We start from the raw sequence: 27,083 nt of genomic DNA, 5'->3' as shown, positions 1-27,083 counted from the left end.
GAAGTTGAGGCGGGTGAATAAAAAATGTAGTGTGTTGGTATTTTGCTCATTTATTATGTCAGTTGCCTAGGTTTAGCATCGTTTTATAAATGTTATTAACAGTTTGGCAGAGTCTGTCTTGATAATTTAACACACTTATGTATATTTTTCATAAACCAACCATAATTAAACAATTTCCTCATCGATCCCTGACCGCTAAGTTTAATAGTTGATAACTTCACTGAGGAAACCAGCTCTCAATTTCGCTCACAAAATAATTACTGGTTACACAGCAGTAAAAAAGATGTCTCGAATTTCCAAGCCAGGTTGCTTCAGAAAGCAAGTCGTGGCTTGAAAACGAAGTTATTTCTAAAATAAAGAGTTCGGTTGAATATAACTGGGTAATCAACCGTAGGAAGTTATGTACACAATCAGTCAGAAAAATACTGTATATGTTTTGTCGGAAAATATATACAATATTTCTTAGAAAATAACTTTTCTGACTAGTAACAGTCGCTCAAAGCAGTTTCAGATTTGTTGTAACACGAAAAAAATAAAAATTTATTTTAAAAATAAATCTAAAACTGGAGTGTGCAGCTGCATATTTATTATACAGAACAATTATACCTATCATATGTATATATAACTTAACAGTAAGAAATCATGATATATAACAAATTAATTTATAACAAAAGTAAACATCACGATCAATCGCTTACAATGACGTGTAATTTAATAATTACCGGGCCCAGCCGAAATGAATCAAGCAACTCCATATGCGCATAATTAATAAAATAACGACGTCACTATAAACAATAAAATGTTACCAAATAAACAATATAAAATATATATAAATAATAAAGACAAATATACAGTATAAAACAGGATCTGAGGCCAGCTGAGCCCACGCTCTTCCACTATTGTTCACGTTTCGTCCGTTTTTATCACTTAAATTTTTTTTGTCTTTATTCCAATTGATTAGAGGGCACTTGATAACTTGAACGTTTATTCCCGCACTTTAATTTTAACTGTTAGTCTGTGCTTCACACGTTTCGCAACATATATTTATGAAATATGTATAATATATATTATGTATAATATAAACAATTGTAAAAATTTTTTAACTAGCTTTTTAAGAGTCACTGCAATTCACTTAAATGTTTTTAATAATTTATTAGGTCTAAGAGGACGCCAGCATCACAAAAGGGACTGCTAACTGCTAGGTCTCATCTGACGACGAACCTGACTCTTCTTCATTCTCCTTCAGCTGAGTGAAGAAACTAGTCAACTGCATTAGTGCCACACCTAGAAACAAACTGTAAACATGTCTCAAAAAGAAGAAAAACAAACCTTTGCCATCCTTCTCAGCAGGATCAGTACTAGCTTCCCAAGCAATAAAACTGTCTTGAGAAATAATGGCGTCTTCGTACAACTGGTTACAAATAGTCAAGAGAAGACCTAGAAAACAAAATTTTTAAAAACTGCCCAAATCAACAAAAAATAATGTAAAGTGTTTTGATAATCACTAACCAACAAATGACTAGCAAAAATAGGAAACACTTTATTTATGTACACAGTACTTTCTTCACAACAATAATATTGAAAATTATTGAGTGCTGCATGACTGTGATACAACAATCCTCAAACTTACCTTTTGGATGTTCCAGCTTTTGAATCAACGCTTGCAACGCATAAAGACACTGCAACTCATATTCTGGCTTATTATCAACGTATTTTTGCAACAACTTGTAGTTGGCTTTCAAGTTTTCAACAACCAATCGATGACGCACTATCGCATGATCGAATATCGATGTTGCCAATATCCTAACAAATTTACCGTCCTTGACTCTATCCCCCGCATTAGCCTTGAAAACAAATCATTAGAAAAAAAAACAATCACTGTTAATCAACTCACCGTTATCCAATTAACAATATCATCAAATGGTATTTTCTTCGCATAAAATTCCCTTAACTTATTATGAATCTGCTCGTAGGTTAATTGGTTTTGGACAGTTGCCGGTGCACCGCCACATAGAAAATCTAACTTCTACAACAAAATTGCATTCGTAATTTATACAATTAATTTTATTGATCTGTGTTGCTAGGTCTTGTATTGCAATAGCTACAAAACTATTGAACATAGCGAACTAGCATTAATTTTCACAATACTAAACGCCACTATAATCGATGATTTAGCAATTATGTGGAGCTGGGATTGTGAATAAAATATGAAATAATACTTACATTATCTTTTATAAAAGATTCAACCTGAGATTGGTTCATAAAACTTTCAAGACTAAGTCCTGAAGCTTGCCAACAGCTAGTAAGAAAATTCGGTCCCTTTTCACTTACAACTAACTTAAATAATGCCCCTAATAATTTCGCTCCATGGCCCTGTTCAATAATCAGTTCACACGACTTGTGTAGCCTATTTATAGACAAAGCTTCTTCACAAATCAAATGAACTGAAAATACATTTTTTAATCATCAATTTCATCACTTGATCAGAGAATTTTTTACCTAAAATCTCGCCCAAATAATTCCAAATCATTGGAATATCAATGGTCAAATCATCCACTTCACTCAACAAGTTTTCTAAACCTTTACAATAATCCTCCAACGGAAGAGTTCCACTATTAATTAAATCAGCAAACAATTTGCCTGTTCTTAATCGAGCAGTCGATGATCTCTCTAAAACGTGTTGATACCTGAAAAATGATCAAAATTAATTGGCATCACAACAGAAACGTAATGTGGGAAGGGCACTATCAAACCCCACTCATCGAAAAATTCTTGTGGTGCTAGCGAATCCTTCCCTAATAATATTGCACTAAAATCCCGATCAATTCTCATCGAGTAAGAAATAATCATTCAAGAATTTCGTGCAAATTAAGAAAAAAACAAATTAATTAATTACCCGTCAGTCACCAGTTTAGGGAAATATGCTTGGGGAACAGTAGCTTGAGTATCCTGACTGTATTCCTCAATTGAACAACTATCGTTTAGATATTCGTCTAGATTATTCTTCATGTGTCTTTCTAATTGTTCTTCTGTCATGTTAGGCACCTGTGCAGCTGCTTTTGGTGTAGTTGGCATCGTTGTCTGAGGCAGTTTCTGAGCTGGGGGTAAGGAACTCTCCCTCTCAGCTGACCGATGTTGTGAACCAGATCTGGATCCTCTTCCATCATTGTATGACTTATTATAGCGTTCTAAGCTCGGCCCTTTGGAACTGTAAGGGTCTTTCGACCTCGATCCTGCAAAAAAAAAAACACATTCGCAAAACTCAAAACTAAATTTTAGTTCAACTGTTGCAAAGTTTTGTATTGCTGTAGCTATAAGAAACTACAGAACATAGCGAACTTTGCGTTGATTTCCACAATACTAAACGCCACTATTATTAAATACAATAATGTGGAGCTGGGATTGTGGTAATTTATTTTCTTGCAATTGTCTTTACCTGAAGGACGTTTTTCTGTATCGATATGTTCGAGTGCCGCATACATATTGGCAGTGTTAGTAGTAGCTGACGTTTCGGTTTTAATATTCGAGCCTTTACTCCAATTACCAAACATTTGTCGGCTTCCCAACGGTTCGTCGGTTTGAGGCTGCAAAAAAAGCTTTAAAAAAAACGGTGGTTTAAAAATGATTTATGTATTACAGGTTTATTTTTTAATTTATCACTTTGGACTGAAAATTGTGTCCGATTTCGGGTAGTTGTTTGCCAACCATCATCGGAGGAAACATTTCTTCTTTTTCTTTCTGTGTTAGCGCCAGCGCTACTGCCTCTATCGTCTTTTCTTGGTGTTACAGGAACCGAATTCATGGCTTGAATATTTAAATGTTCATTTTCGGCTTCTTTTTGGATTTGATCAATTGTCTTCGGATTTGAATCTTGTCGACGAGGAATCCACTTACTTCTTCTAAGATCTATTACGTCTTGTAGCATAAACCTTTGAAAAAAACAATTAAGAAAACAATAATAAATAATAAACAAGTGATTAAACTCACCTAACTCTACTGCTAACTTTTCCCTGCTTCTTATCAACAATATCTTTCATGGCATTGAATATCTTATTTAAATCAATTTCTTTGCTCTCTAATTCTTTACCGATTGTTGTCAATAATTTACACAAACACTCTAAGCTTTCTTCATCTCCATTTTCCAATAAATTGTCCAAACATCTCAGCATAATGTTCACAGTCAGCATTTGCTGCTTAAATAACTCACCTGGAAATGAATCAAATAAGTGGTTTCGCTAATTTAACACAATTATAATAAAACGAAATTAACTAAAGTCAGAAAAAAAGTTTTCCTCATTTAAATCGGTCCACTACTTTCATTTTACAACATCATGTTTAATTTATTACTAATTATAATTATAATTTACTAAAAATTGTCTCACCTATGAAGCGAATATTTCCAACTGATTTCATGCGTAACCGTCGATCATACTCTTCCAAATCAAAAGTCAACTCCTTTTTCTTTTCCTAGAAAACATAAAACGTAAATTGATGACAAAAAAAAAAACTTGGCAATAACTTACCGGATCGGTGCAATCCTCAATTTCCTTAAGTTTTTGAGGTCTAGCATTTTCATCGAGCGATTGTTTTTCAAATTCAATCTGACATCGAGTAACGAGCAATTTCCGAAAGTTGACAAACTCTTTTTTATCGTCAGAACTATTCGTAGCAGGTACTTGCATAAGAGCCAATTCCCGACACATAAGTGCATAAGCAACCGAAAAATTCGGTTCATCAACAGCCTTTTCAAAAACTAAATCAATCACACCTTGTAATCGTTCAGCTGTATCGATTTGCAATTGTCGAACTTGACTGACCAACGTATCGAATTTTTGTGGCGTTAATCTATTGAGCACACCACGAACTTTCCTATACAATTCTTCAGTTTTTCGCTCCTCGTCAGACATATTTTCGCTCTTATGGAATCGAGCTGGCTTCCATGCGTTCTCTACTTCGTGCAATTTAACGTCTTCACGAACAGAAATCGACACTTTAATCATTTGAGATTTACTGCCTTTGCCGCCTCCTCCACCAACTTTACCAGACTGGCTATTACGTTTAGGCGGCGGCTAAAAACACACTTTGAGTACTAAAACTTGAAAAAATGTATTATCTTACGCCTCTTTGCGAACCAGATTTGCCACCGTAATTAAACGAAGGGGCAAAATCAGTCCGCCCGCCACCTATTGAGTATCTTCCATCACTGAGACGCTATAATAAAAATAAAAGTAAAACATATTCAAAATAATATGAGACGTACCCCTCGTTCATCTGCTACTATAACGTCAGGAATATTTTCAGGTTTTCTTCTGCTAGCAGGGTCGTGTCTCAAAGCCATCAAGAAATCTTTATCGTAGACTTTCTTACCATCTAAATTATCTGGGGCCCATTGACCTAAATCAAACAACATTATGCACTCTTCATGGGAAATAAATAATTACTAACCGTCCCTGTAGGGTAGCGCGGGCTTCGGTTCGATGATTGTCCCTGTACTATTCTCCGAACTGGCTTTGGTATTTGCTTCATTTTTCGCTTGTACCAACTTATCGTTGTTCAACGGCGTGGCTCGATCAATTTCGTCTTGAGTTTCAGTTGGTTGTGGAAATGATTTGATTGGTTTCGGTTTTTCCTTAACAATATCAGTAATATCAACTTTGCTCTTAGGTAAAGTCTTTGTTTCAGTCCTAAACGTTGAAGTTTCAGTATTATGATTCTTTTTATTAGCATCACTTGTAGGAACCGTCGTATTATTCGTATTATTTACGACTGAATTTGCATTGATTTCATTATTGATACTAACATTTGCGTTGACGTCATCCAACTGAACGTTATCGTTGAATGCGTCCATATCGGTGCCTTCTTTATTTGCACCTTTTTGATTGAGTTCATTCTTTTTACTTGATTTACTGTTCGGTTTTGAGGGCTGGGGCGCAGGCACGACAGCCCCAGCAACAGCAGCAGCAGCAGCTTGTTTCTGGTTACTCGACGCGGAGATCTGTTGCTGCTTTTGTCCATCTTTCGTCCTCTGTGAAGCATTCTTCGATTTAGCTGCAAAGACAAGACAAACAAAATCAAAAACTAATTCATATTACAATAAAAAATGTAGCGGCACTGTGTATGTCACCAGCAAAAAACTAGCGCATATAGCGAGCACAGCAAAATTATCTTCACAGTATAAAACGCCACTTTGACTACGACACATCAAGTGGAGCTGGAACTGTGATTAGAATCACTCTTCAATGTCATTTATTGCATTTTCATAATCATGTTCAAAATATTTGTCTCCTACTGAAATGAAATAACAAACTTGATAACCTTTTGCAGAGAAAATAACCGCTTACAGCAAAATTCAATTGTCATATAACTCTATTAAAAAAATAATAAAGACCAAATGCATTAATTATAATTGTTTTAAACAAAGGTCATTTCACGATATGGTAATCAAGTTTCGTAAATGTTTTAACTGTAAACGATGTTCGTATTATTAAAAAATATCATTGTAAAACTACACAAGTTTAATTAATACTAAAAACCGGTAAATTTATGTAACAGCAACATTTTTACATCGTTTTATGACCGAAATGTAGTTTATTTCCATCAAGTTATTTTACACAAAAGGATAATAAATCAGAGCGACACCAAATGATCTACTTTACATGTCAATGTAAAAATTATTAATAAAACATAAATCAAGTGTTACCAAGAGCATTATTTTCATTCATAAAAATCCCTATTTGAAAACTAGTAGACCTATGGAAATAATTTATGACCACAAATGTGAATAAAACCCATCCTTTTGGTAAAAATATCGATAAAATATTTTAAATTTGAGCGGCGTCCATTTAGGGGAATTTGATGGCGCAAAGGTGGTGAACGACCACGTGGTGTTTTTCTGCAACGCTAGCCCGATTTCAGAAGCCAAATGGAATTTTATTTTAGATTATGCGCATTATTTCTTGAAATTTTGTTCAAATTATTGAATTAGGTCGTTAATGGAATGAAAAAATGGTATCGTTTTCGTCCAGAAGGCCGCGACATTTCGTAATAGTCCGTGCAAAAACTGGATGAACAACTTTCTAAAAAGAATCTGTGCTAGAATTACATAATACTAAATCGGGATCCATATGGAATATCCTATTGTCTATTCGATAAATTTACCCTTATTATTTACTGTTTGCCATGTGTCCATTGTGCTGGGTCACTGTGCTATTCTTAGACTATGACCGGGGTGCATGAGTGGGAGTCGTGCTGCTTTCCAGACAATTCCCATAAACGGCCAACACCACACAACACACACTTGCAAAAAAACAACGTTCACACTTGAACTATTATTAAAATTGAGCAAATAGGAGATTTTTCGGTAAATTTGCAAATTGCCAAGAATCACAAGGTCAAATTAAAATTAATATCAATGCGACAAAATTACCGGTTAAAACGCAATAAACTAACACGAAACTAAATAAAAGAGTATTGTAAGAGTATAAATGTGACTAAAAAACTAAAACTTTTACGAAATTTAACCACGTAGCGTGCGACCCATGCGGTCGACGCTCAATAAGAGGTCGTCTGCCATCTTGTTATTATCTTCGGTCGTTTGCGCACGAAAACGAAGATAACCGAATCTAACGAATTGCAGTTTTTGGACACAGGAATGCATCATGCGACCCGAAATTCGGGAACATAGAGAGACAAGGACCCCCACTTGAAAAATGCAAATTACTTTCTAAATTCTTCATGCATCAAAGCCCCAAATTTAAAACTTACGTTTACGTTTTTTCCCACCCATTTTTTGGCACTAAACTCTTTATTATTCTCACTTATTGTACGTAAAAAGCTATTTTTAAAGAAAACAAATTATCAGAGTTTATTGTCTTTGAACAAATCACCTGCACGACGCACCAGCGATTCAACTTCTAATGCGACTCCGAAAAATTGGAATTTTTTGCGAGAGTTTTTGTGTTCGTCGCTGATAAACCGATATGTTCACTGTCACCTTCGCACCGTTTAATTTATAGCAGGGGATGAGTTGTTATTTACCAAAAATATTTCACTTCAACATTGAATCATCATCCACTGATTGTCCTAATTTTTTTTCAGTGTAATTATAAAATTTCGAAAAATAATAGCCTTGACTTAACAATTCGTTTAAAAGGCTGAAAATCACTAATTATTATTACCGTCATAAAGCTTAATAATACTTGGAAACATTCATTTTCTACCTGAAACAGCTTTTAACCCCTTTCAGGATATTAAAAGTTACTAAGCTACCGTACAAATAACCTAATCTGTTTGAATTCCAGGTAAAATTTGATAAACTCTTGTTTATTATATGCAAACAGAAATTTAGCATTATTGGATTTAGCATTATCCAACCTATAAGTTTTAAAGCAAAGAAGCTAAACTTTCTCTTAATATTGAAACTTTTGAATAGAAGTAGAAAATATTCAATTAAATCTCTGATCAAAGTTGCAAATGATAAAATTATGTTGGCAACATTCACTAATAAACTTTAACGTCACAATTTTATAGTCAACTGTCATTTATTTCCGACGGGTGGTCGCTGGCATGGCCGTCACCTGACACACTTTAATATCAAAAATAAATAAAAATAATCAAAAAGAATACTAAAAACTATAAATTTGACAAGTCAACTATAATCATGACAACAAAAATGCATTGTTATTGTATTTTTTCCGATAATTAACGGTACCACGTAGCAAAAAAACGCTTCCAATTAAATAGAGTGGAGTAAAAGTCTAAAGTACACATCTGGGAGGAACATAATGGCGTATAAACTTAAGAGGGAAAACAATGCAGTGGCGAAATAAAGTAATGTTGCTAAATGAAATTGGTGCCCGTAGCACTATTTCCACTTACAGTTTTTTTTTCTTTTGCATTTACAGCCGCTTACAGCAAAAATCCGACTTACTTTACCACATGTTAAAACATACTGTTTCGTATTTAAGAGCTTCGGAACTTTTGCTTAAAAATCATAAGAAAACAACACAAACTAACGTAAGTGAATTATAAAGTGTTACAAGTGCAGAACTAATTTAAATTGAAGCTTCGATTGAAGCTTTATGATAAAACGTTTCTACAGTTGAAATTTTTTAATTACACTTTTTAAACTAGCACTTTTGACGATTGCGACCAGTGAGTATTACGGAATTTTGTGTTTTATTTCATCTATTTTAAATTCAGCTTGAATCGGTGTAATTTATGTAATCATAATAGCATAACCTTACTTTTCTTACAAGAATAAAAATGTTTTTTTTGCTAATAAATTTCTTAAAATTATAGAACAAAACGCCTCAGTTAAGACATGAAAACACCAATCAGATCAAAGCGACATTAGTAACTATCAAAACGATAAAACTTAACTATTAAAAAACTAATAAGCTTTAGTTTCCTTTTTATAGTCCTAAATCAAAACTACACTGCACTGCTTTATGTCTACTTCAAAAAACTCCCAATTCTTAAGATTATACTCATCCAGGAGGCACACACCCTCAGGTGTGTACTTTTGGCTTTTATTGCACTCTACCTGATCAAAGTAGCCACTAATGAAAATTAAGTTGGCAATATTAACTATTAAATTCAAACGTCACAATTTTATAGTCATCTGTCATTCATTTCCGGCTTGACACAGTTTGACATCACCAATAATTCAGTGTTGCTAACATAATTTTTAAATTGTAAAATAACCAAAGATAAGGCTAAAACCCATACATTTTTATTGTAATCGCGATAACAAAAATGTATTGTTATTGTAATTTTTCCGCCATTATTACATTCGCCGGTCACACGTAGTAAAAAAAAAGTCATCTTACCACTTGTTGAGACATCTTGAGCGGGTTGAGCTGGTTGATTCGTCGAAACGTTTGCACTTTCATTAACATCGACGTTAGGCACGTTTGTATCATTTTTAGTGTCTTTCTTTTGATTTTTTTTATCGTCACGATGCAGCGTCGTCACAACCTCTTTATTGTCTTTGTTCGTAACCGTTACCGGAGTAGTACTCACTGTTGGTGCAATACTCGCGCTAGGTAATAACGTTTCTTTCGATTTATTATCGCTTTTATTAACATTGGAAGATTCTTTATCACTGACTTTTTCCCTGATTGGAGTGTCTTTGACGGAGTCCTTGTGTTGCTGTTGCTCTTTCTGTTTACGGCCTTTTGCTGGACTTTCACGATCCTTCATTTGTTTATTGGGTAATGTGACTTCGACGGCGTCACAAATCGCGGAAACTATCGGTGTTTCTTTGGCAGTATTCGATGGACTCAGTACGAATTCTGGGGCCTGCACCTAAACACAAAAACAATAAAACACAATTCCCCCAAAAAAAAATTCATCACGCACCTTTAAGTTACTCGATTGCACGAGATGATCAAGTTTCGACGTTTGACCAGTTCCGGGATAGAGTGTTTCGTGATCTAAAGAGCTACTGTGTATTTCTTGATCGTCTAAACTAGGTTCACTATTCGCCACTTGCAATACTTGTTTCGCAAAAGTGGCTTGAATTTCTTTATTGACATTATTAACAGGTTGTGGAGTTTGTCTCGCTGATGACTCACCGGAAGGAGGATGGGAGTTATTTTGTTCGTAAACTTCATCTAATCGATCAACACCTGCACGAAAAACAAAATTATAAATGAAAACTTTTAATATTGTGCCAAATTACCAGTATCTGGATCTATAACAGGTATTGCTTTAGCTCTACGTTTATTTTGCCGCGTTTGAAACGTAGGTTGCGTTTGAGTTATGTTAATAGTTTGAATAGGTTGATTGGAATTCGGAGGAACCGTCGCTGTTTGTGACGGATGATTCTGTCGTATGGAATAAAAAGGAACTGAAAATAAATCAATTAAAAAAAAACATATACATTTCAAGATGAAAAAAAATTACAAGGTACTGATGGTTGATTTGGGTTTGGTTGAAACGTAAATTGAGACGGCAAATGCTGTCCTCCTTGATAAAGCAAAGGAGTTTGTGGTACAAAAGCTTGCGGCCTTTGACCGTTGTAATATGGCATTGCATTTATATACACAGGAGGAACAGGCATCGGCACATATTGGGTTGCTGCTGGAGTTTGATAAATTTGTTGTTGATTCTAAAAACACAATTAAAATCGTTAAATGTCTCATTTGAATTATATTACCCGGTGCTGGGCGGGCATCCTTGCTTGTTGACTAGGAGGTCCTGATCTGTAATAAGTCCCTTGGGTTCCACGCACTGGTTGCTGTGGAGTTACGTACTGAAAAAATATCTTACTTATCAAAACTTATCGATAAGATAAGTCGCACATTTAGCGACCGGTAAACACTAATAATTGGAGACAATTACAGTTTTTACAGAGCTTTAAATCAAAATCAATCGAACAATTCGATATTTAACGTAAATATTTACTCTTAGTCATTGTAACTCGTTATATAAGACACATTTTTATTACATTTCACCCAATTCAACACTCGAAATCTGATTTGAAAATGCAAAGAATGTTTACTGACCATGTGACTCATCGACTGTTGCGGCGGCACCGATTGAACCTTGTTGATGTCGTTGTTCGGTGGAGTCGAAGCTTGATTTGGAGGCCCTGTCGGTGCTATGCCCCTCAATGTTTGAGCCTGATTACCCGGCTGGTTGGGCTGTTGTTGTGGCACATAAGGCTGGGTAGGTACATGAAAACCATCAGTTCCTGAAATCATAAACAAGCGATAGTAAATGTCCTTGCGAATAACAGGAAATAATATTCACTCAACGTAATTTAAACACATCTAGTGCACAGTTTCGGGAAGTTTAATGATATTCATTTGATTTAATTGAAACAAGTAGTTGCTACAAAAACACATTCTTGACATTAAGTCTAACCATGATTCATAATCAATGATTATCTTATCTGTTTGGTTTAATATTCCACGAAATACGATTTTCAAGATTTGCAAAAATACTTACGTGGTTGTTGTCCGATTGGTTGGTATCTAATTATTGTTAAGCAAAATCATACCCAAAAAACGTATTTCAATTCCAAATGGTGTTCCACAATAAAACTAGGTCTAAATTTTAAAAACGAAACAATTAGAGCGAAATAATTGAAAAGTTTTAATATTAATTCGTGAATTATTTTCGTAAAAGTTGAAACACACAACAGTGTTTGGATAATTATTATCGATCCTTGCTTAATGATGTAGATACATCGATTTTGGCCAGGTCAATGCCTCTTTTGCAAAACAAACTATTCTCCCCAATAACAACCTTCAGCTAGTTATATAAATTTGTCCTTAACAAAACCCGTCATTTGTAATTAATGACAGTTTTTAAGGTAACCAACAACTCGATTTTTTTCTTTAACAATGACCTTTCTTCGTATTTTTAAAACTAAAAATTTGCTCTAGTTCATTTCAACAGATGAATAAAAAGGTAATTCAATCGTTGTAACAAAAAACGTCATCAAATAAGGAGCGGTAGAGTAAATCAATAGATTGTATGCAGAATGCAAGTGCCGTGCAGGAAAAATCTAGGTCAGCGAAATGGATCAGGACTTGGGGAAGTTTAACTTTTACTAAAAACGTTTTGGGACTTGATAAAATATTTTGCCATGCTCCAATAATGCAACTCGACGAAAGAGTAATTACTGGAAAAAGAAAGTGTCGTGAAATCGATACCATAAAGCTTACACGATTCGATTACAGAGTTTAGAGAGTTAAAAGCCAAATCAAATTCGTCGATTATTAGCAGAAAATAAAATTTTAGATTTTCAAGACAATTGCCACTATTACGTGTCAACAAACTAATTTAATTTGTGAATATTATCAAACTTTTTATCTTTTACTTCCTTCACTCGAGTCACACAATGTCACTACGAATTGATTGTATTCAAAAACAACCAATTACCGAAATTTTGAAGGAAGTAAATCATTCACGTTTATTTTCAGCAAACAAATGCCTTTAACTAGGCTAAGCTATTGTTTGTTGTGCTTTAGAAACTCGAAAAGTATAAAACTTCCAAACACATGTTTGAAAATTTTTCCACGACCATTTTCACACATCGGTTTCGAATTAATTGTTATTGAACTGTTATTACGATAAATGTGATTAGTGCAGGCGTTGATCAAACAAAATTTATTAACATTTAACTCTCTCACACACACAATTAAATAATAACCGCTTGTGAAATGGGGTCACACTTAACCCTTTCCAAAACGGTATCCGAAACAAAGGAAGTAAATTCGTCCCATTTTTTTCACACGATAGTGCGGAATGGAAATTTTTCATAAAAAGAACGCTACTTCATAATCCAGGATCAATAAATGAAAGTGGTTTACAAACAAGTTCCATGGAAAGTTAATAAGCAATTAATTACTTAATTAATTGAAAAATAGGGTGCAAATATTGCTTACTGATTAGCAATTAATAGAGATTTTTTCCCTACCAAATTCTCAAAGTCTTGTATTCCGTTTTTATAATGTGTTCACATATAACACTTTCAGCAAAAATTCAAGATACCTCAGCATGTTTTCATAACATGACATTTTCATACAAAGATTTTTAAACTGAAGGCCACGTTGATATTTGTATTTATCATGAAATCTCAATGCTGCATGTGACTTACGTCTTTTTGCTATTTACTACTACTAATTAATAAATATTAAGAAACCCAGAACAAGCAAATAAAAAATAGTATGGGTGACAAAAATTCAGTCTTTTCTCAATGATGTCAGTTAAAAAAAGTTACATGGAATGTGTTACGTTTACGTAATGAGAATAAATTGACAAAATAAAGAAAAACATCTAAGTTTTTAATTTTGAAGAAAACTTTTCATGCTTTATTTGTTTAATGTGGTTATTAAAACTGTGATAGTGAATTACACTTGTTTGACCTTCACGTATACTATCAAAATCTCATATGAACAGACAAAAATTGCAATTTAAACAACCTTAGAAATTTAGAATTTTGAAAACACTACAAAAACACAAAATTGAGTTAATTAATACAAAAAGTACAAGGTGTTTATAAATGCTGTGAAAATTTACAAACGTGTGTCTTGCATGTTACGTTAAAAATGTCAAAACAACATACTACAGAGGTTACGTGGAACATTGTAATAATGCAAATTTTTAATTTGTTCTAAAAAAAGTGGATTTGATCAATTCTTTAATGGATTTTAATTTTTAAATATTTGACAGATAATTGATAAGTATTAATGTTTCTATTCAAGACATACTTCATGAAATTTTCACAACACTCTTGATGTGAGATCTTTTATAAAAAAAAAACATATTGTTTATAAAAAATTTCAAGTTCTTTATGGATAACCGTAAAAAATCAAAAGCAATTTCAATAATAATTATAAAGTAATACAAAATAACGGTCAATAATTATTATTCAGTGGGTAAACGCAAGTAGTTTTTTATTACCACAAAGTCAAATTACCCTATTATGATAATAATAATAATAATTTCTACAATAAAATTAAAAGTCCTTTTATCAAGCTACCGTAGAAATTTAGAACGTGTGTTTACGAAAAATAATACGTCATAATGACATTTGTGAAATGTCAGTATGATTTTTTTAAATAAAAGACATGCGTCCGTGGGTATGGATAAACAATAAAAATATCTCACTTAAAAATGTTTTATAGAACAATTCAACTGGCTTAATCCAATAATTTTATTTTTATATAATTTTTTGACATTTAGTAAACATACAAACTGCCACTCGACATACGTCCTCAACTAGTGTGCTTACTTGATAAAAAGACTTTGTTCAATACATTTAAACTAAAGAGCATTATTTTTTGTTACAAATAGTAAATTCAATAAAATTTAATCAAAATTCGTTTATCTCTTGTTAAAAAAAGTAAATAACAGAGAAATGAATATTTGCACCCATGTTTTATAATTTTATCTGAACCATATATCAATTTCACAAGCGATGGCTTCTCAAACACTTGATTTTAAAGCACCATATTTCAGCATTACGGAAATAAATTTAAAAAAAACAACCAAAGCTTATCAAAATTTGACTCTTTCAGTGAAAAGTCGGTAATGAAAATGGGAAGAGCATTGATTAAAAATGAATCCAATCTCGTCGTCGAATTAGGGTTAAGTTTAAGTTGTCGAGGCATTATTGATTTTGTCTTAGGCAAGAGAACGAGGCATAAAACACGTGCAACGTCCATTGTCAATGACATTGGTCGCAAAAAAACTTACGTTGCGGTGGCATCATCCTATAATGTGTGGGTGGTAACAAACATATGCCCTCTTTGACAGGCCCATTGGTCACGTACCGCGACACCATCTTGTCGAAAAATTCAAAATGAAGAAGAAAAAAAATCACAAACGACAAATAATTCGAGTTGGGGCAAAATAACGCATCAAAAACCCACGCAAGTCACTCCCCTCACACGATAATAAGCCATCAATGCGAGATTTCGTCCAGCATCAAACATCTTCGACATGTGGAATGACTCACCACCACAACCACCGACTTAACACCACGGGAAAACGCACAGTCATTAATACGAAACTGCATCGGGGTATGTTACTGAACACGTTCGGTGACTTTCAACAGAAAAATCAAAGAGAAGCTGAGACATGCGAAACACGTCTCCCTGCAGCACCAAACACCAAAAATCGATAAGGGCGTTTTACCAAACACCACGCAAACCAATCACATGGTAGTATTACAAACAACGTGTCGCAATGTTATGTTTCGTTGTCAAAAACGGAAAAATCGGCGATATTTTACGATTTCAAACACGAGGTTTAGAGTTTTGCATAAACTTGATTGTCAGTCAAAAAATTACATCGGCGACACCGCCATTGTATCGACTGTACGACTTGGTTCCTGGTTCCGCCGCCAGGAACAATGGGAACGCATGCGCACCCAAGTGGGGACCTCAACCATCAACCATCGCATTCAACTGGTCGCTTTTCCGAATCACGACCCCCAAAACCAGGGAAAAACCCAAAAACGCCGCCAAAATGGCAACCGCGCAAACGATGATTCGGGCCAATCGGTGCACACCTGACCTTACCTGCGACGTAGCAAAATGACACAATTATGTAATTAAATCGGGGAAGAGCCTCGCTTGACCACTTCACTTTTCACATAGTGATGGGGCCCAAAAATCGCGAATTTAACCGAGCTGGAACACCATATGGACGGTAATGACTCGGCTGGTGGACTGCATCGACAGGTGAATGTGAACTAATGAAAGTTTACCAGCCTGGCAGTTCACATTCAACTCAAAACAATGCAGCGCCAGCGAATTAGTCAGGGGGGATGACAGTCGGGTGACAGATGGGCGTAACGCAAAGGATACAGTGTGGCGGAGTAGGCCTGGTTCTGGGGCCCTCTCCCGGCGGCCTGCTTCTGGTTGCCGCTCATGTCAGCCCTGGGGCGCCGCGTCCCTCACAGAGGCCTCAGCGACGGCATATGTTCACAACGCACATTTCACAAGCTCTGCAACATCGTCGCGCCCAATCACCGAAATTCGACGCTGATGATACTGGATTTCGACAATCGTCACTTAGATAACACTACCACTATTACTAATCAAAGGTTAAGATATGTTTCAAGATGGCGGATTTTAACCCAAAAACATGATTGTTTTCTTAGTCTCGTGACGCACTCCGGGCCGGGCTTCCACTCTTCCGACGACCCTCTACACTCCCGAACTTAATGCGAACGCGAATTTAACCAATGTCACGTCTGCGAATTTAAATTAAACTTACAACTTTATTAAAACTGACACGCGGCTTTCACGTTGCTAGAAAAGCACCTAGCGCAGCCGACGGAAAATCACCGAACTAAAGCTCTCACATTCACGACGCACGCCCATCGCTCTCCCCCCCGCACTTCACTCACCAAACAAAAACACCAAATTAACCGTATGTCGGGACTTGACTCACACACTCAGGAAAAAAATAACGGCATTGTCCAGAAATTGATATAACCTAGAAAAAAATGCAAATTTCGAGTAATTGAGTTGCAAATAAACCAAAATGACCTCGTATGGAAAAGTGGAAACCGCAAAACTGCAACAAAATTTGGAAAATCAGTTGGATAGACTAGTCGAACAATTAGGGGATTTGGAAAATTGCAAGTCAGTCATCACTGAGTTTATTTCCTCAATGATGAAACTGCATTTTTAGAGCGGAGCTAGACGCAGAGGAGTACGAGGAAACCAAACAGGAGACTATGGACCAATTAAAGGAATTAAACGACAGTTTATCCAAACTAGTCAAAGGCGATATTTCCCTTATCAGTGCCCTAGGAGCTGTACAACTTGTAAAACCCCTCACTCCTTTTTTTTTTTCCAAATACAATCACGTTTCATTCAAGGCCACTCAAGCTGCCATTTCCGAAGCGTTCAAAACGCCGGAAGTTATCAGACTTTTCGGGAAAAGAGAGCCAAAACAATTGAGAGAAAGACTGTCCAGTATTGAACAAGACTTTAAACTCAATAAATTGAGCGATGAAGCCACCAGTAGGCAAAAGGCTGAAATACTAACAGCGTTGAGACAACTCGGCGAGCAGCTATCGCGAGAGGAGTTGCAGTTTCTGGAAAAGCACAATAACATCGCCAATGCATTTCAAAACGTCGAATTTGTAGAGGTAACTGATGAATAAAAAGTGCACCAAGAAATAAAGGATTTATTTGTACATCCATAATTTAACAAAGCTGCAGTAGACTGGTTCCTGACAATAAAAATCCTCTTGCAAGTACATAATGGAAAAATACATTTAGAAGCAATACTAACTTTAAATAAAGTAAAAGGAGAAAACAATGAAATAGTGGCATAACTTTCAATTGTGATACAGCCAACAACTTAATTTTCTCTAATAACACTATGAATAAAATTTAATTAAAGTTATTGCCTACAATTAAAAAGTGAACTAGAATTGTACTTTAACTTGGTCCTAAAAAGTACCAGAACGAAAATTACGCCATAGTCCCATTATGTAAAAATTAATCCTCTAGATAAATGTCGGGTAATAATTAACAAACTATAAAAATAGACAATACACAAAATAAGACAACATTTTGTGTACTTCAATCTCTTATATCTAGCGCTTACGCCTACAAACTTTTTTATGTTCTGCTTGCCAGTGTTGTTGTTGGCAACTTTGGGAACAATACGCTGTGTTCCAACAACAGTGATAAATCGCCTCTTGTTCGCAATTATAACACTAGAAATTAACAAATTAAAAAAAAAACACCAAAATTGAACATCTTCATTTACCCATTGTTTTTTCTTAATCTCTGATATTTGCGCATTGTGGGACTCAAACAGTCGTTTCAAATGATCATTGTGATCATTTGTGATCCGATCAGTCTCAGTTTGCATACAGTCCATTGCACACTTGATAAGCTCTTTTTTATCACTCAAACATTCAAGTCTTCGCCTCATCTAGAAACAAGTTAGAAACAAGTTATTTAACTGTGGTTCCCAAACCTTTTCAACTGAATCACTATAAGGGTGATCAAGTTGCTGCATCCCATTTTCCTGGCTTCTCAAAGTTGAAGTCTCCTGAAATCGGTAGTTTTCAGTGGAACTTGAAACTTGCTCGTATGAACCATTAAAACTATAAACAAAAATTAAGCTAGTTTGAGACATCTCACACACTTACTTGGATGAATAATTATCTCTGTAGTAGGGAAACTCATCGTCTTCACCATCTGATATGTGTATTACGCTATCGGAAGTGTTGTGAACTTCTTCCTCTTTTTCGGGAGTACTAGTTGAATTTTTTTTCGACGCGGGACTTCCTAATTACCCCAAATGAGAATAAAATGGAACAAAACAAGAAAATTACCTGCAGAAATGCTACTTTTGCGTTTATGTGTTAAACTTAAATTTTGCTGCCCAAATGGATTGTCCTCAAACTTGTAAACATCATTGATTTCAAACGAACTATTCCTCTTTTTAATCTCTGTCGAACTATTGAGTGTCTTTTTTAATGTTGAATTTCGCTGTTTCAAATTCCTAATCTTGTTCTTGGACGAATTGATCAATTTTTCGAGTTCATCAGGATTCTGCATCAATCTTTGATGGAACTTTAACTCCTCCACCGCCTTATTAAAAGCCGACGATGGCTTTATTTGCAGTTTCGATTGCGGTGTTTCTATTGGTTTAATCAATGATTTTATCAGCAACGACCTTTCGTACTTCCCCCCGAAAAACCTGACATCGAAATGAGTGCCAGTCTCCTGGATCACCTAAAACACACAACTAAGTAACCGCAAAACAATCATCGGTAACAGAGGTGTAGCTACCGCTGTAGCAATGATACAGAGCCCCCAACATGTCTACGCAACTTTTTCTTTCTAACTCAACGTTTTCTTATAATTTGTTTCTCTAAAACTTTCTTCTATAATTTATGCTATCACAATTCCACAAATTCGCTAACTCCGCGATAGTTTCAGATAAAAGAACTAAGAAACGTGATAAAAGAAGAAATTATGTAGTATATAGGTACTTTAATTAATTCCTTTTTTCAAATCGATTAGTACTACTCGTACTTCGCTTTATATAGGGTGTTAAAAAAAGATTGTAAAATATTTTAGGAGGTAATAGTACGGCCCAAAACAAACAAAAAAGGCATAATAAACATGGGTCCGCAAAGTAACGGTTTCGGAGATATCGAAGATTATTTGTTTTTTGAAACATTTATTTGCAATCTGAGTTCTGAGCAAGTAATTTTTTTTTTTTGAAAATTTATTTGTTTACTTTAATAATATTTTTTGTAACTTGTCTCCATTTTAGACATATTAAAGAACGCAATGTCTTATTAGACATTACCAAACGTCACAACAATCCCTAAATCGATGAAAGTAAAAATTTTGGTTAATAACGACATAAAGAGGGCAATATAAAAAAAACAGTATAAAAAAAAAACTCGTTTCATAAAGCCTTGAAGCACTCATTCCTTAAAATAACTCCTGTCTACACCACTCGTTTTTTAAACTTGAATTCGTGCTTCAAGACTGGTCTCATGAAACTTGTTTTTTAATATACTATTAATATTTTATAGTTCTAAATACGTATTTCGCAACTCAAGTATGTTTTAAATATGTATTGATATTGTTTTTGTTATTTTAAATATATTTTTTGAACTAACTACCTTCAAAATGACATTTCGCGAACACAAATTTCGCACACTAGTGCTTCCAAAATTACCCAAAAAGCACTGGCCTTTTTTAGCATTCTATAAAGGATTTTACTTTTTATTATAAGAAATACGAGGTCTGTTAAATTAGGGCAAAGTTGCGCATTTATTGGAAAAAAAACGGAAATTTGTAATTATCGTTTTTATTTTTTCAAGTGAAAGCTAAAAGACCTATATGTTTTTAACTAAGACGTTCTTAAGGCACTTTCTTACAAAGAATCTAAATCTTTCATCGTATTTTACAAAGCGCTCTTGATCAACACTCAAGTTTGGATTTTCTTATGGACCCTATATTCGATTTCTGTATTTTTGAAAAGTCTTTTTGTTCCTGATTACAACGATGTATCACACCCTGTACATCTAGGGACTTTACATAACCGCAAGGTCGAGCGCCAATAAGTTTCATTAATAATTTGTAATAATTAATTAATTATTTGTATTACAAGGGAGGAAAGTGTAACTCATATTATTTTTCCTACGATCCAGGCAGAAGAAATTTCAAAACTAACAATTTCTCTTGAAATCCCATTTTTGTCATTAAATCTAGCAGCATGTTTTTCCGATACTATGAGGGGAGGGATGTAAAATTTTTACTCTGCTAGGGTCGTAGAAAAAAAATAATTATAATGTTCGTTTCAAAAATATTTTCGCGCAAATGCAGCACTCGCTCTTTTGTCGCTCGTGCCTTAAATAATGCGCTCATGTGTGAAAAATGTCTTCTCGCACTCGGTTTTTGTTTATTTTCTGAAAGGGGCCCCCCTCAGGACTAGCTAACCCACCTTTGCCGGCCAATACGGGTAGCCCTTCTGCTTCGCCCACACCAACTTGTGGGGCACTCTGCACGGCAAACAGAACCACTTTGCGTTGATTTTCTCATTACTATGGCGATAGCAATCCACGCAAAGTTTCAACTCGGTCAAGTCGTGCATACAGTCGCGAACCATGAGTTCGGCAGCTCCGTATTCCTGCGACTCGACTGAAAAATCACACATTTAGACAAATGAAATAAAAATCCAACACTCACTTCCGTGAAAAATCGCAACATTGTGCTGAATTGTCAGAACATCGGCGAGAAATTCGTACAGTTTTGTGTACGACTCGTTATTTAGATTAACTTCAATCACGGACATGTCTCTGTGTTCGAAAAACAATTGGTTTGCTCGCCAACTCAATTCCTTGTCGGTGAGCCACTCGGGGCGCTCTTGCTCGCCCATTGTGTGGGTTATAGTGTGGGGTAACTGCAATTTCTCATCGTTAAATTGTCATTCAAGACGAGGGGGGGTTACCCAAGACTGAATCCGGTGTATTACAAACTTGAGAAGATAATTCAATTCAGACTTTTCCAAATTGCAACCATCAGCCAGTCTAGAGACGTTGCACATACTGCACAACGTTTCGTCATACTCGAGCGCATCATTCGGATCATTGTTGTTGTAAGTACTCAACTCACTCAACTCGTCGGAATCTGACGAAATCGAGTTTACGGATTTATTCGGCTGTTGGTCGTAAAGAATGTTAGTTTTCCTGTATTCCTGGAATTTGAGGCGTCCGTTTGTTATGCAATCCGTGTGGAAAACGCGGAAACACCTCTGGCAGGGGGTGACATCGCCGGCGAGGTGGCACTCGAAGCAGTACCAATCTTTCCCGTCCAGGGGGGGCTATCGAATTTCTTTAACAATTTATAAGAACAATTGTTAATACGTACCACTTCGTGTGTAGGGATGCGAAAGCTGTCCACCAAGTCCCCTTTTGATGTTTTGGTTACTTTTTGTAAGGCCCTGAAACTGAAATAAGAATGCGTATTTTTCCATTTTCACAGTACTAACACAATCAGTCCGTCTTGGAGCGTCTGTTGGATGTGTAATTCGGCTTGGGGGTAGGTGCAAGTCTCCACACGTTGCAAATATTTTATAATTCGCTTCGAATCGGCCATTTGGCGTTGCAGAACCGCCGATCGGATTGCGTCCCACACATGTTGGACACTGATCGGGTCGGCTGCTCTCCTGATAGGCATCCCTGCAACGATAACGCTCACAAAAACTGGCCCCAAATTCCACTTTGATAATCAAAAAATTTCGAAATTTGAAAAGTACTGTGATAAGTTCACTTTTTCCAAATAAAAAATCGCCTTAACGGTAGTTTATCGGTAACTGTTTTCAAATTAAAACATACTTCAAGCCCACATGAGGGTAAACCGCTTCAGTTCGATATTAGAACTTGCAAGAATCGGTTTTTGCGAAAATGTACGCGACTTATGTGCTCATCGCCGTGATTTTAATCCTGATTGGGGTTGTGAGTTCGGTGTATTTCGGCCGTTTCCTCAAAACAACAAATTTGCAAAATATCACAATCCCCGCTTTATCCGAATCTCTCAACACGATTTTTATCGGAATTTTCTACTTCTACTGTGCTGTTGTGATGTCACAGCACGTCATAACCCCAACAAACACGGTCTTCGCCCTCGAGGATGACGTAACAATAATTCAAGAACACGAAGAAGAAATCACATCAGAGTATTACCCCGAAAGTTTTACAACTGAAACACCAAGTGAAAATTCCACCACTCCCAATGAAGATTTCCTACACAATTATCAATCTTTCATAAACAAGATTATGAGGCAGAATGCGACAAAGATTGTTAAAAAACGGGAAACGAATGAGAGTGGCCACAACGCCACTGTTTTCCCCCACGAAAAGTGTTTTGATGAAATTTTCATGGAAAATTCAATGTTCCTCTACTCGTTTCTACACTCGGTCGTGTCGCTCCTAGTGGGGGCTAGCAAACAACCGGCCAAGAATGCCAATTTGGAAGACAGTTCTATACCACCCCAAGCAAACAATAAGTTTAAACTCGTGGTCAAAATTCTGGTGATTTTTCTGCTCCCAGTCATTTTTGTCATAATCCTGTATTTCGCAATGGACAAAATCGGTCTTGTTTCACGCCTGTTTGACCCTGACTCGATCGATTCAAACATTTGGGGCATAATTTACAAGCCTTTAAACGTTTCAACGCCCGGAAAGAGTCAAGAAATCAACGATGTGGTGAAACAAATCTACTCGATTGTGAACGCAAGTCGCGAAAATGTGGTAAACATCCACAGACGGCCCAAACAGCTCGATACGTGCCCCAATTTCGACAAAATGCACAGATTCTACACCTTGCTGGTGTTTCTCATCTACTTTGTTACGATTCTCTACTCGAAGATCAGGGAGCTGAAATTGCGGAATGAGGATGCCAACGCCGCTAAGCAGCTCAAAATTGCGGTGATTTGCTTCGCCGCCTTGTGGTTTCTGAGTGTCTTGGAGCTCTTTGCCAAGACTTATTTGTTTGATAATAACAGGGCGAATTTGCTCACGGATATTTTTCTAATGTTGGGGAACTTGAACCAATTATCTATTATTGGGATGAACTATTTCACGGCCAGGGAAACGGTGAAAAAATCTAACCTTGTTGAACCAAAAGCTTGAAATTTGTTTTGAAAATAAATTGCAATTTGATACCGGGCACAACAAGTACAACATTTACCTTTATTTTGAGACTTCCTGGACGTGCGGATTCGGCAAAACGACGCATCTATCTATCCACAAACTAATTACAACAATTTTTAGTTTACGATTTTTTGACAAGACCAAGGGCTTGTATGGATTTTAATAATTGTAATACCAACAAAATGAACACCGTCAAAAACTAGTTATAGGGTTTTTGTTTTTTTCCTATTGTGTAACATTTCGCCAATAAACGGTTTTCTCAAAATGAGGCGTTCTTATTTAGCACCTAACACAAAAATTGTGCTTCACTTCAAAATATGATAAATAATTTATGAATATTTTAAACACAATCCGCGATTTATTTTTTCTAGTTTCTTAGTTTTTCTAGTTGGTGCAACTGTCACAACACGAGATAGACATATGTTGGAAAGAAACAGAGAGAGTGCCATATGACAGTTGAGGTTATGTGGTAGTTTGTAAAAACATGGGTAAAAAATCAAAATCCTCGCCTGGTTTGGGCCGGTCGTTGATCAAGGACCGGTTTGGGAGCACCAAGGGTCGCAAACTAACCCCCGACAAGTCTATGGTATTGGTTTTCTCAAATTTTTATGAATTGCAAAATTTTTTTTCAGTTGCATACAACAGAATTGCAAGATGGGTACGACTGGGGCCGCTTGAATTTACAATCAGTGACTGAGGAGTCATCGTTTCAGGAATTCTTAGCCACCGCGGAATTAACAGGGGCCGAGTTTCAGGCCGAAAAGCTCGATATAAAATTTGTCAATCCTAAATCAAACATCGGCTTGCTGACTCAAGACGAGATAAACAAGGCAAAGAATCTCCATGAGAAACACAGAGGAGAGTTGAGGATTCCCCGACGCCCCCCTTGGAACGCCAACATGAGTAAAGAAGAGTTGGACCAAAACGAAAAAGAGTACTTTCTCCAGTGGCGCAAAGGTTTGGCCAAATTGCAGGAAGACGAAGGCTTGCTTTTGACCCCCTATGAACGGAATCTCGAGTTCTGGAGACAACTATGGAGAGTGGTTGAAAAAAGTGACGTAATTGTGCAAATTGTAGATGCCAGAAACCCCCTACTTTTTTATTGCGAAGACTTGGAGAAGTACACACAGGAGGTGTCACCGGAGAAAATGAGCGTAGTCCTGGTCAATAAAGCTGATTTTTTAACCCAGGAGCAAAGACAAGCCTGGGCTGACTATTTCACGTCCCAAAATGTGAAAGCTATCTTTTATTCAGCCACTTTAGCGTCAGAAACTGAGCCAAGGGGAGGAGCGGACCAATCAGAATTGAATCAGCTCCAAGACTACGTTGACACTCTAGAACGAGAAGTTGAGAAAACTGCGCAAAAATTGAATGAGATTTTAGGAGTCCTGAAACTGGAGTTTCAAAATTCCAACGAGATATTAACTAAAGACCAGTTGATTGATTTGTTTAAAAACATTCATAAAGGTTGTAAAGTTACTGAAGATGTTACAACTATTGGTCTTGTTGGGTACCCCAATGTGGGGAAAAGTTCAACAATTAATTCACTTTTGTCGGCTAAAAAAGTCTCGGTTTCTGCCACTCCGGGGAAAACCAAACATTTCCAGACTCTATTTCTTACGAAAAATCTGCTCCTCTGTGATTGTCCTGGACTTGTAATGCCTAAGTTTGTTTTTACCAAAGCTGAAATGATTATAAATGGAATACTGCCAATAGATCAAATGAGGGATCATGTACCCCCTGTTAATTTAATCGCGACATTAATTCCTAAACATGTGTTGGAAGACAAGTACGGGATCATGTTACCAGCCCCCATGGAAGGGGAGGATCCTGACAGGTGCCCCACTTCAGAGGAATTATTAAACGCATATGCTTGTAAATTTCCTAAAGTAATTTTATTCTCTTCTAATTGATATTTTCTAGATAACAGGGGATTTATGACTGCTAATGGCCAGCCTGATAATCCCAGAGCAGCTAGATATATTTTAAAAGATTACATGAATGGGAAATTATTATATTGTCATGCCCCTCCTAGTGTTGCCCAAACGGAATACCACAGGTGGCCCGAAAGACAGAAATTTCGTTCTTTAGAAACCGCACCTCCTCGCCAAATTCGTGCTATAAAAGTATGAAAATTCATTTAGAAATTAAATTATTTGACTTTTTGTAGACAAGTCGTGCAACGACTGAAGACGTTGATAAAATGTTCTTCCATGGGGGCTCATCAGCTGTGCATACGAAAGGAAAGACAATGATTGGTGGTTACGGGGCTGTGAAGTAATGCACACATTTGGTGTTTCACAATTATTTATTTTTTCTTGTAGTGGTAGCGTCCTGGGGGATAAACCTTGGAAGAAGGTCAACAAACATGAAAATAAGAACAAGAGGGAGAAACTGAGAAGAGTTTATGCTCATCTGGACCAACACTGATTAAAAAAGTTTTATTAGGAAGACAAAATCAAGTTGAGAATTTTTATAATAAATTAATTAAATACAATGCTGTGCAATATAGGCCTTTGGCATTTTTCCTCAAAATTGTGTAAAACTTCCTCAATATCGTTATCTAAATCCTCGGCTTTGGCTAACTGAAAATTGAGTTTGATTTTGACTCGAAAGTTTCTTTTGACGTACCCACCATAAGACACATATCACTTATTAAAAAGGCTCCTATTGTGGCTTCCTCCAAGTTATCTTGAATGTCAATGTTGATAACATGCACTATGGAGTTATCAACTGGTGTTTTGCTATCCATATACTCCACTACTTGATCGTAAACTCTTTCCTCACAAGTTATCAAAATATCAAACTTTTCATCAGTCTCCTGAAACCGTTCAGGGTGTGTCTTTATTCTCTTGTTCCTGTCCAAGGTGTGCAATAACCCATTTTGTGTGTAGCTAATGGATTTGTCAAGGAAAAAAGCGACGACACAAAACGGCCATTTATGTTTAAAAAGGATACAGTGACTTGTCTTTAGTCAATAAATCGTGGTAAATCTCGTCGTAGGAAACACCAAAGTCGTATATATTTGGCTTATCCGCTGCTGAGCCAGGTATTTTAACTTTGTCCCCTGTCCCAAAGGACTGCACTAGAAAGCCCTTTTTTGCAAGGAAGGCATGAGCCTCCATGCTTCGGTTCATGTTGCTGGAGCATATTACCGCAATACGTAAATCGCTAATATAAGACATTTTTATGTTTTATCGCGTTTCTAACAAATTTTCAGAAAAAATAATAACATAACCCAATTTTTGAGCGGCCAAAAAAGTAACGGAATTTGATTGCTATAATTAATACAAGTTAAGCTATGACTAAAATGCAATAATTAACTAAAAATCATCTAATTCATAGCTTTTTTATGCTAAATTAGAATTTGCTAAATTTATGCGACATTCAAGGTCGCAAGATGAATAATTTTTAG

The 27,083-nt window shown here is 36.0% G+C and overlaps 5 protein-coding genes across 8 annotated transcripts; 2 read left to right on the top strand and 3 right to left on the bottom strand.

Moving 5' to 3' along the window:
* Positions 1-30: 30 nt before the first annotated feature.
* Positions 31-16,804, bottom strand: LOC123013471 (eukaryotic translation initiation factor 4 gamma 1-like). 4 transcript variants are annotated; one of them, XM_044411989.1, is made up of 23 exons: positions 16,329-16,804; positions 11,956-11,981; positions 11,511-11,698; positions 11,162-11,257; positions 10,909-11,113; positions 10,685-10,852; positions 10,363-10,631; positions 9,831-10,308; positions 5,446-6,048; positions 5,261-5,394; positions 5,119-5,211; positions 4,524-5,069; positions 4,383-4,467; positions 3,988-4,207; positions 3,638-3,929; positions 3,437-3,596; positions 2,897-3,233; positions 2,500-2,687; positions 2,224-2,444; positions 1,895-2,026; positions 1,631-1,844; positions 1,330-1,437; positions 31-1,284 (listed from the first exon to the last, which is right to left on the bottom strand). In XM_044411989.1, exons 1-23 carry the CDS (start codon positions 16,391-16,393, stop codon positions 1,199-1,201), a joined length of 4,914 nt encoding a protein of 1,637 aa, XP_044267924.1. In that variant the 5' UTR covers positions 16,394-16,804; the 3' UTR covers positions 31-1,198. The 4 variants fall into 4 exon arrangements, with proteins under 4 accessions (XP_044267924.1, XP_044267926.1, XP_044267927.1 ...); XM_044411991.1 differs by having other exon boundaries at positions 3,437-3,584; positions 16,329-16,802; XM_044411992.1 differs by lacking the exons at positions 11,956-11,981; positions 16,329-16,804 and adding an exon at positions 16,041-16,240.
* Positions 16,805-16,873: 69 nt separating this feature from the next.
* On the top strand, positions 16,874-17,686 carry LOC123013475 (protein LZIC-like). Its single transcript, XM_044411995.1, has 3 exons — positions 16,874-17,111; positions 17,161-17,296; positions 17,351-17,686. The coding sequence occupies exons 1-3, from the start codon at positions 17,011-17,013 to the stop codon at positions 17,636-17,638; spliced, it is 525 nt and encodes a 174-aa protein (XP_044267930.1). The 5' UTR covers positions 16,874-17,010; the 3' UTR covers positions 17,639-17,686.
* On the bottom strand, positions 17,649-23,990 carry LOC123013473 (zinc finger MYND domain-containing protein 11). Its single transcript, XM_044411993.1, has 11 exons — positions 23,706-23,990; positions 22,006-22,195; positions 21,885-21,957; positions 21,466-21,837; positions 21,204-21,417; positions 20,959-21,155; positions 18,827-19,229; positions 18,641-18,779; positions 18,466-18,595; positions 18,253-18,420; positions 17,649-18,199 (listed from the first exon to the last, which is right to left on the bottom strand). The coding sequence occupies exons 2-11, from the start codon at positions 22,191-22,193 to the stop codon at positions 18,077-18,079; spliced, it is 2,007 nt and encodes a 668-aa protein (XP_044267928.1). The 5' UTR covers positions 22,194-22,195; positions 23,706-23,990; the 3' UTR covers positions 17,649-18,076.
* A 119-nt stretch (positions 23,991-24,109) lies between these two features.
* LOC123012597 (large subunit GTPase 1 homolog) lies at positions 24,110-26,177 on the top strand. Its single transcript, XM_044410620.1, has 5 exons — positions 24,110-24,254; positions 24,301-25,543; positions 25,592-25,794; positions 25,839-25,945; positions 25,993-26,177. The coding sequence occupies exons 1-5, from the start codon at positions 24,153-24,155 to the stop codon at positions 26,096-26,098; spliced, it is 1,761 nt and encodes a 586-aa protein (XP_044266555.1). The 5' UTR covers positions 24,110-24,152; the 3' UTR covers positions 26,099-26,177.
* Positions 26,094-27,073, bottom strand: LOC123012598 (RNA polymerase II subunit A C-terminal domain phosphatase SSU72). Its single transcript, XM_044410621.1, has 3 exons — positions 26,627-27,073; positions 26,304-26,562; positions 26,094-26,253 (listed from the first exon to the last, which is right to left on the bottom strand). Exons 1-3 carry the CDS (start codon positions 26,851-26,853, stop codon positions 26,152-26,154), a joined length of 588 nt encoding a protein of 195 aa, XP_044266556.1. The 5' UTR covers positions 26,854-27,073; the 3' UTR covers positions 26,094-26,151.
* Between the last annotated feature and the right edge of the window lie 10 nt (positions 27,074-27,083).

This window comes from Tribolium madens, unplaced genomic scaffold (genome assembly GCF_015345945.1).
Source record: "Tribolium madens isolate multiple individuals breed KSU strain unplaced genomic scaffold, Tmad_KSU_1.1 Scaffold_96;HRSCAF=242;Tcas5.2_LG5, whole genome shotgun sequence".
In the NCBI taxonomy this organism is placed as follows: Eukaryota; Metazoa; Arthropoda; class Insecta; order Coleoptera; family Tenebrionidae; genus Tribolium; species Tribolium madens.
This window is presented reverse-complemented; position numbering and strand designations above follow the sequence as displayed.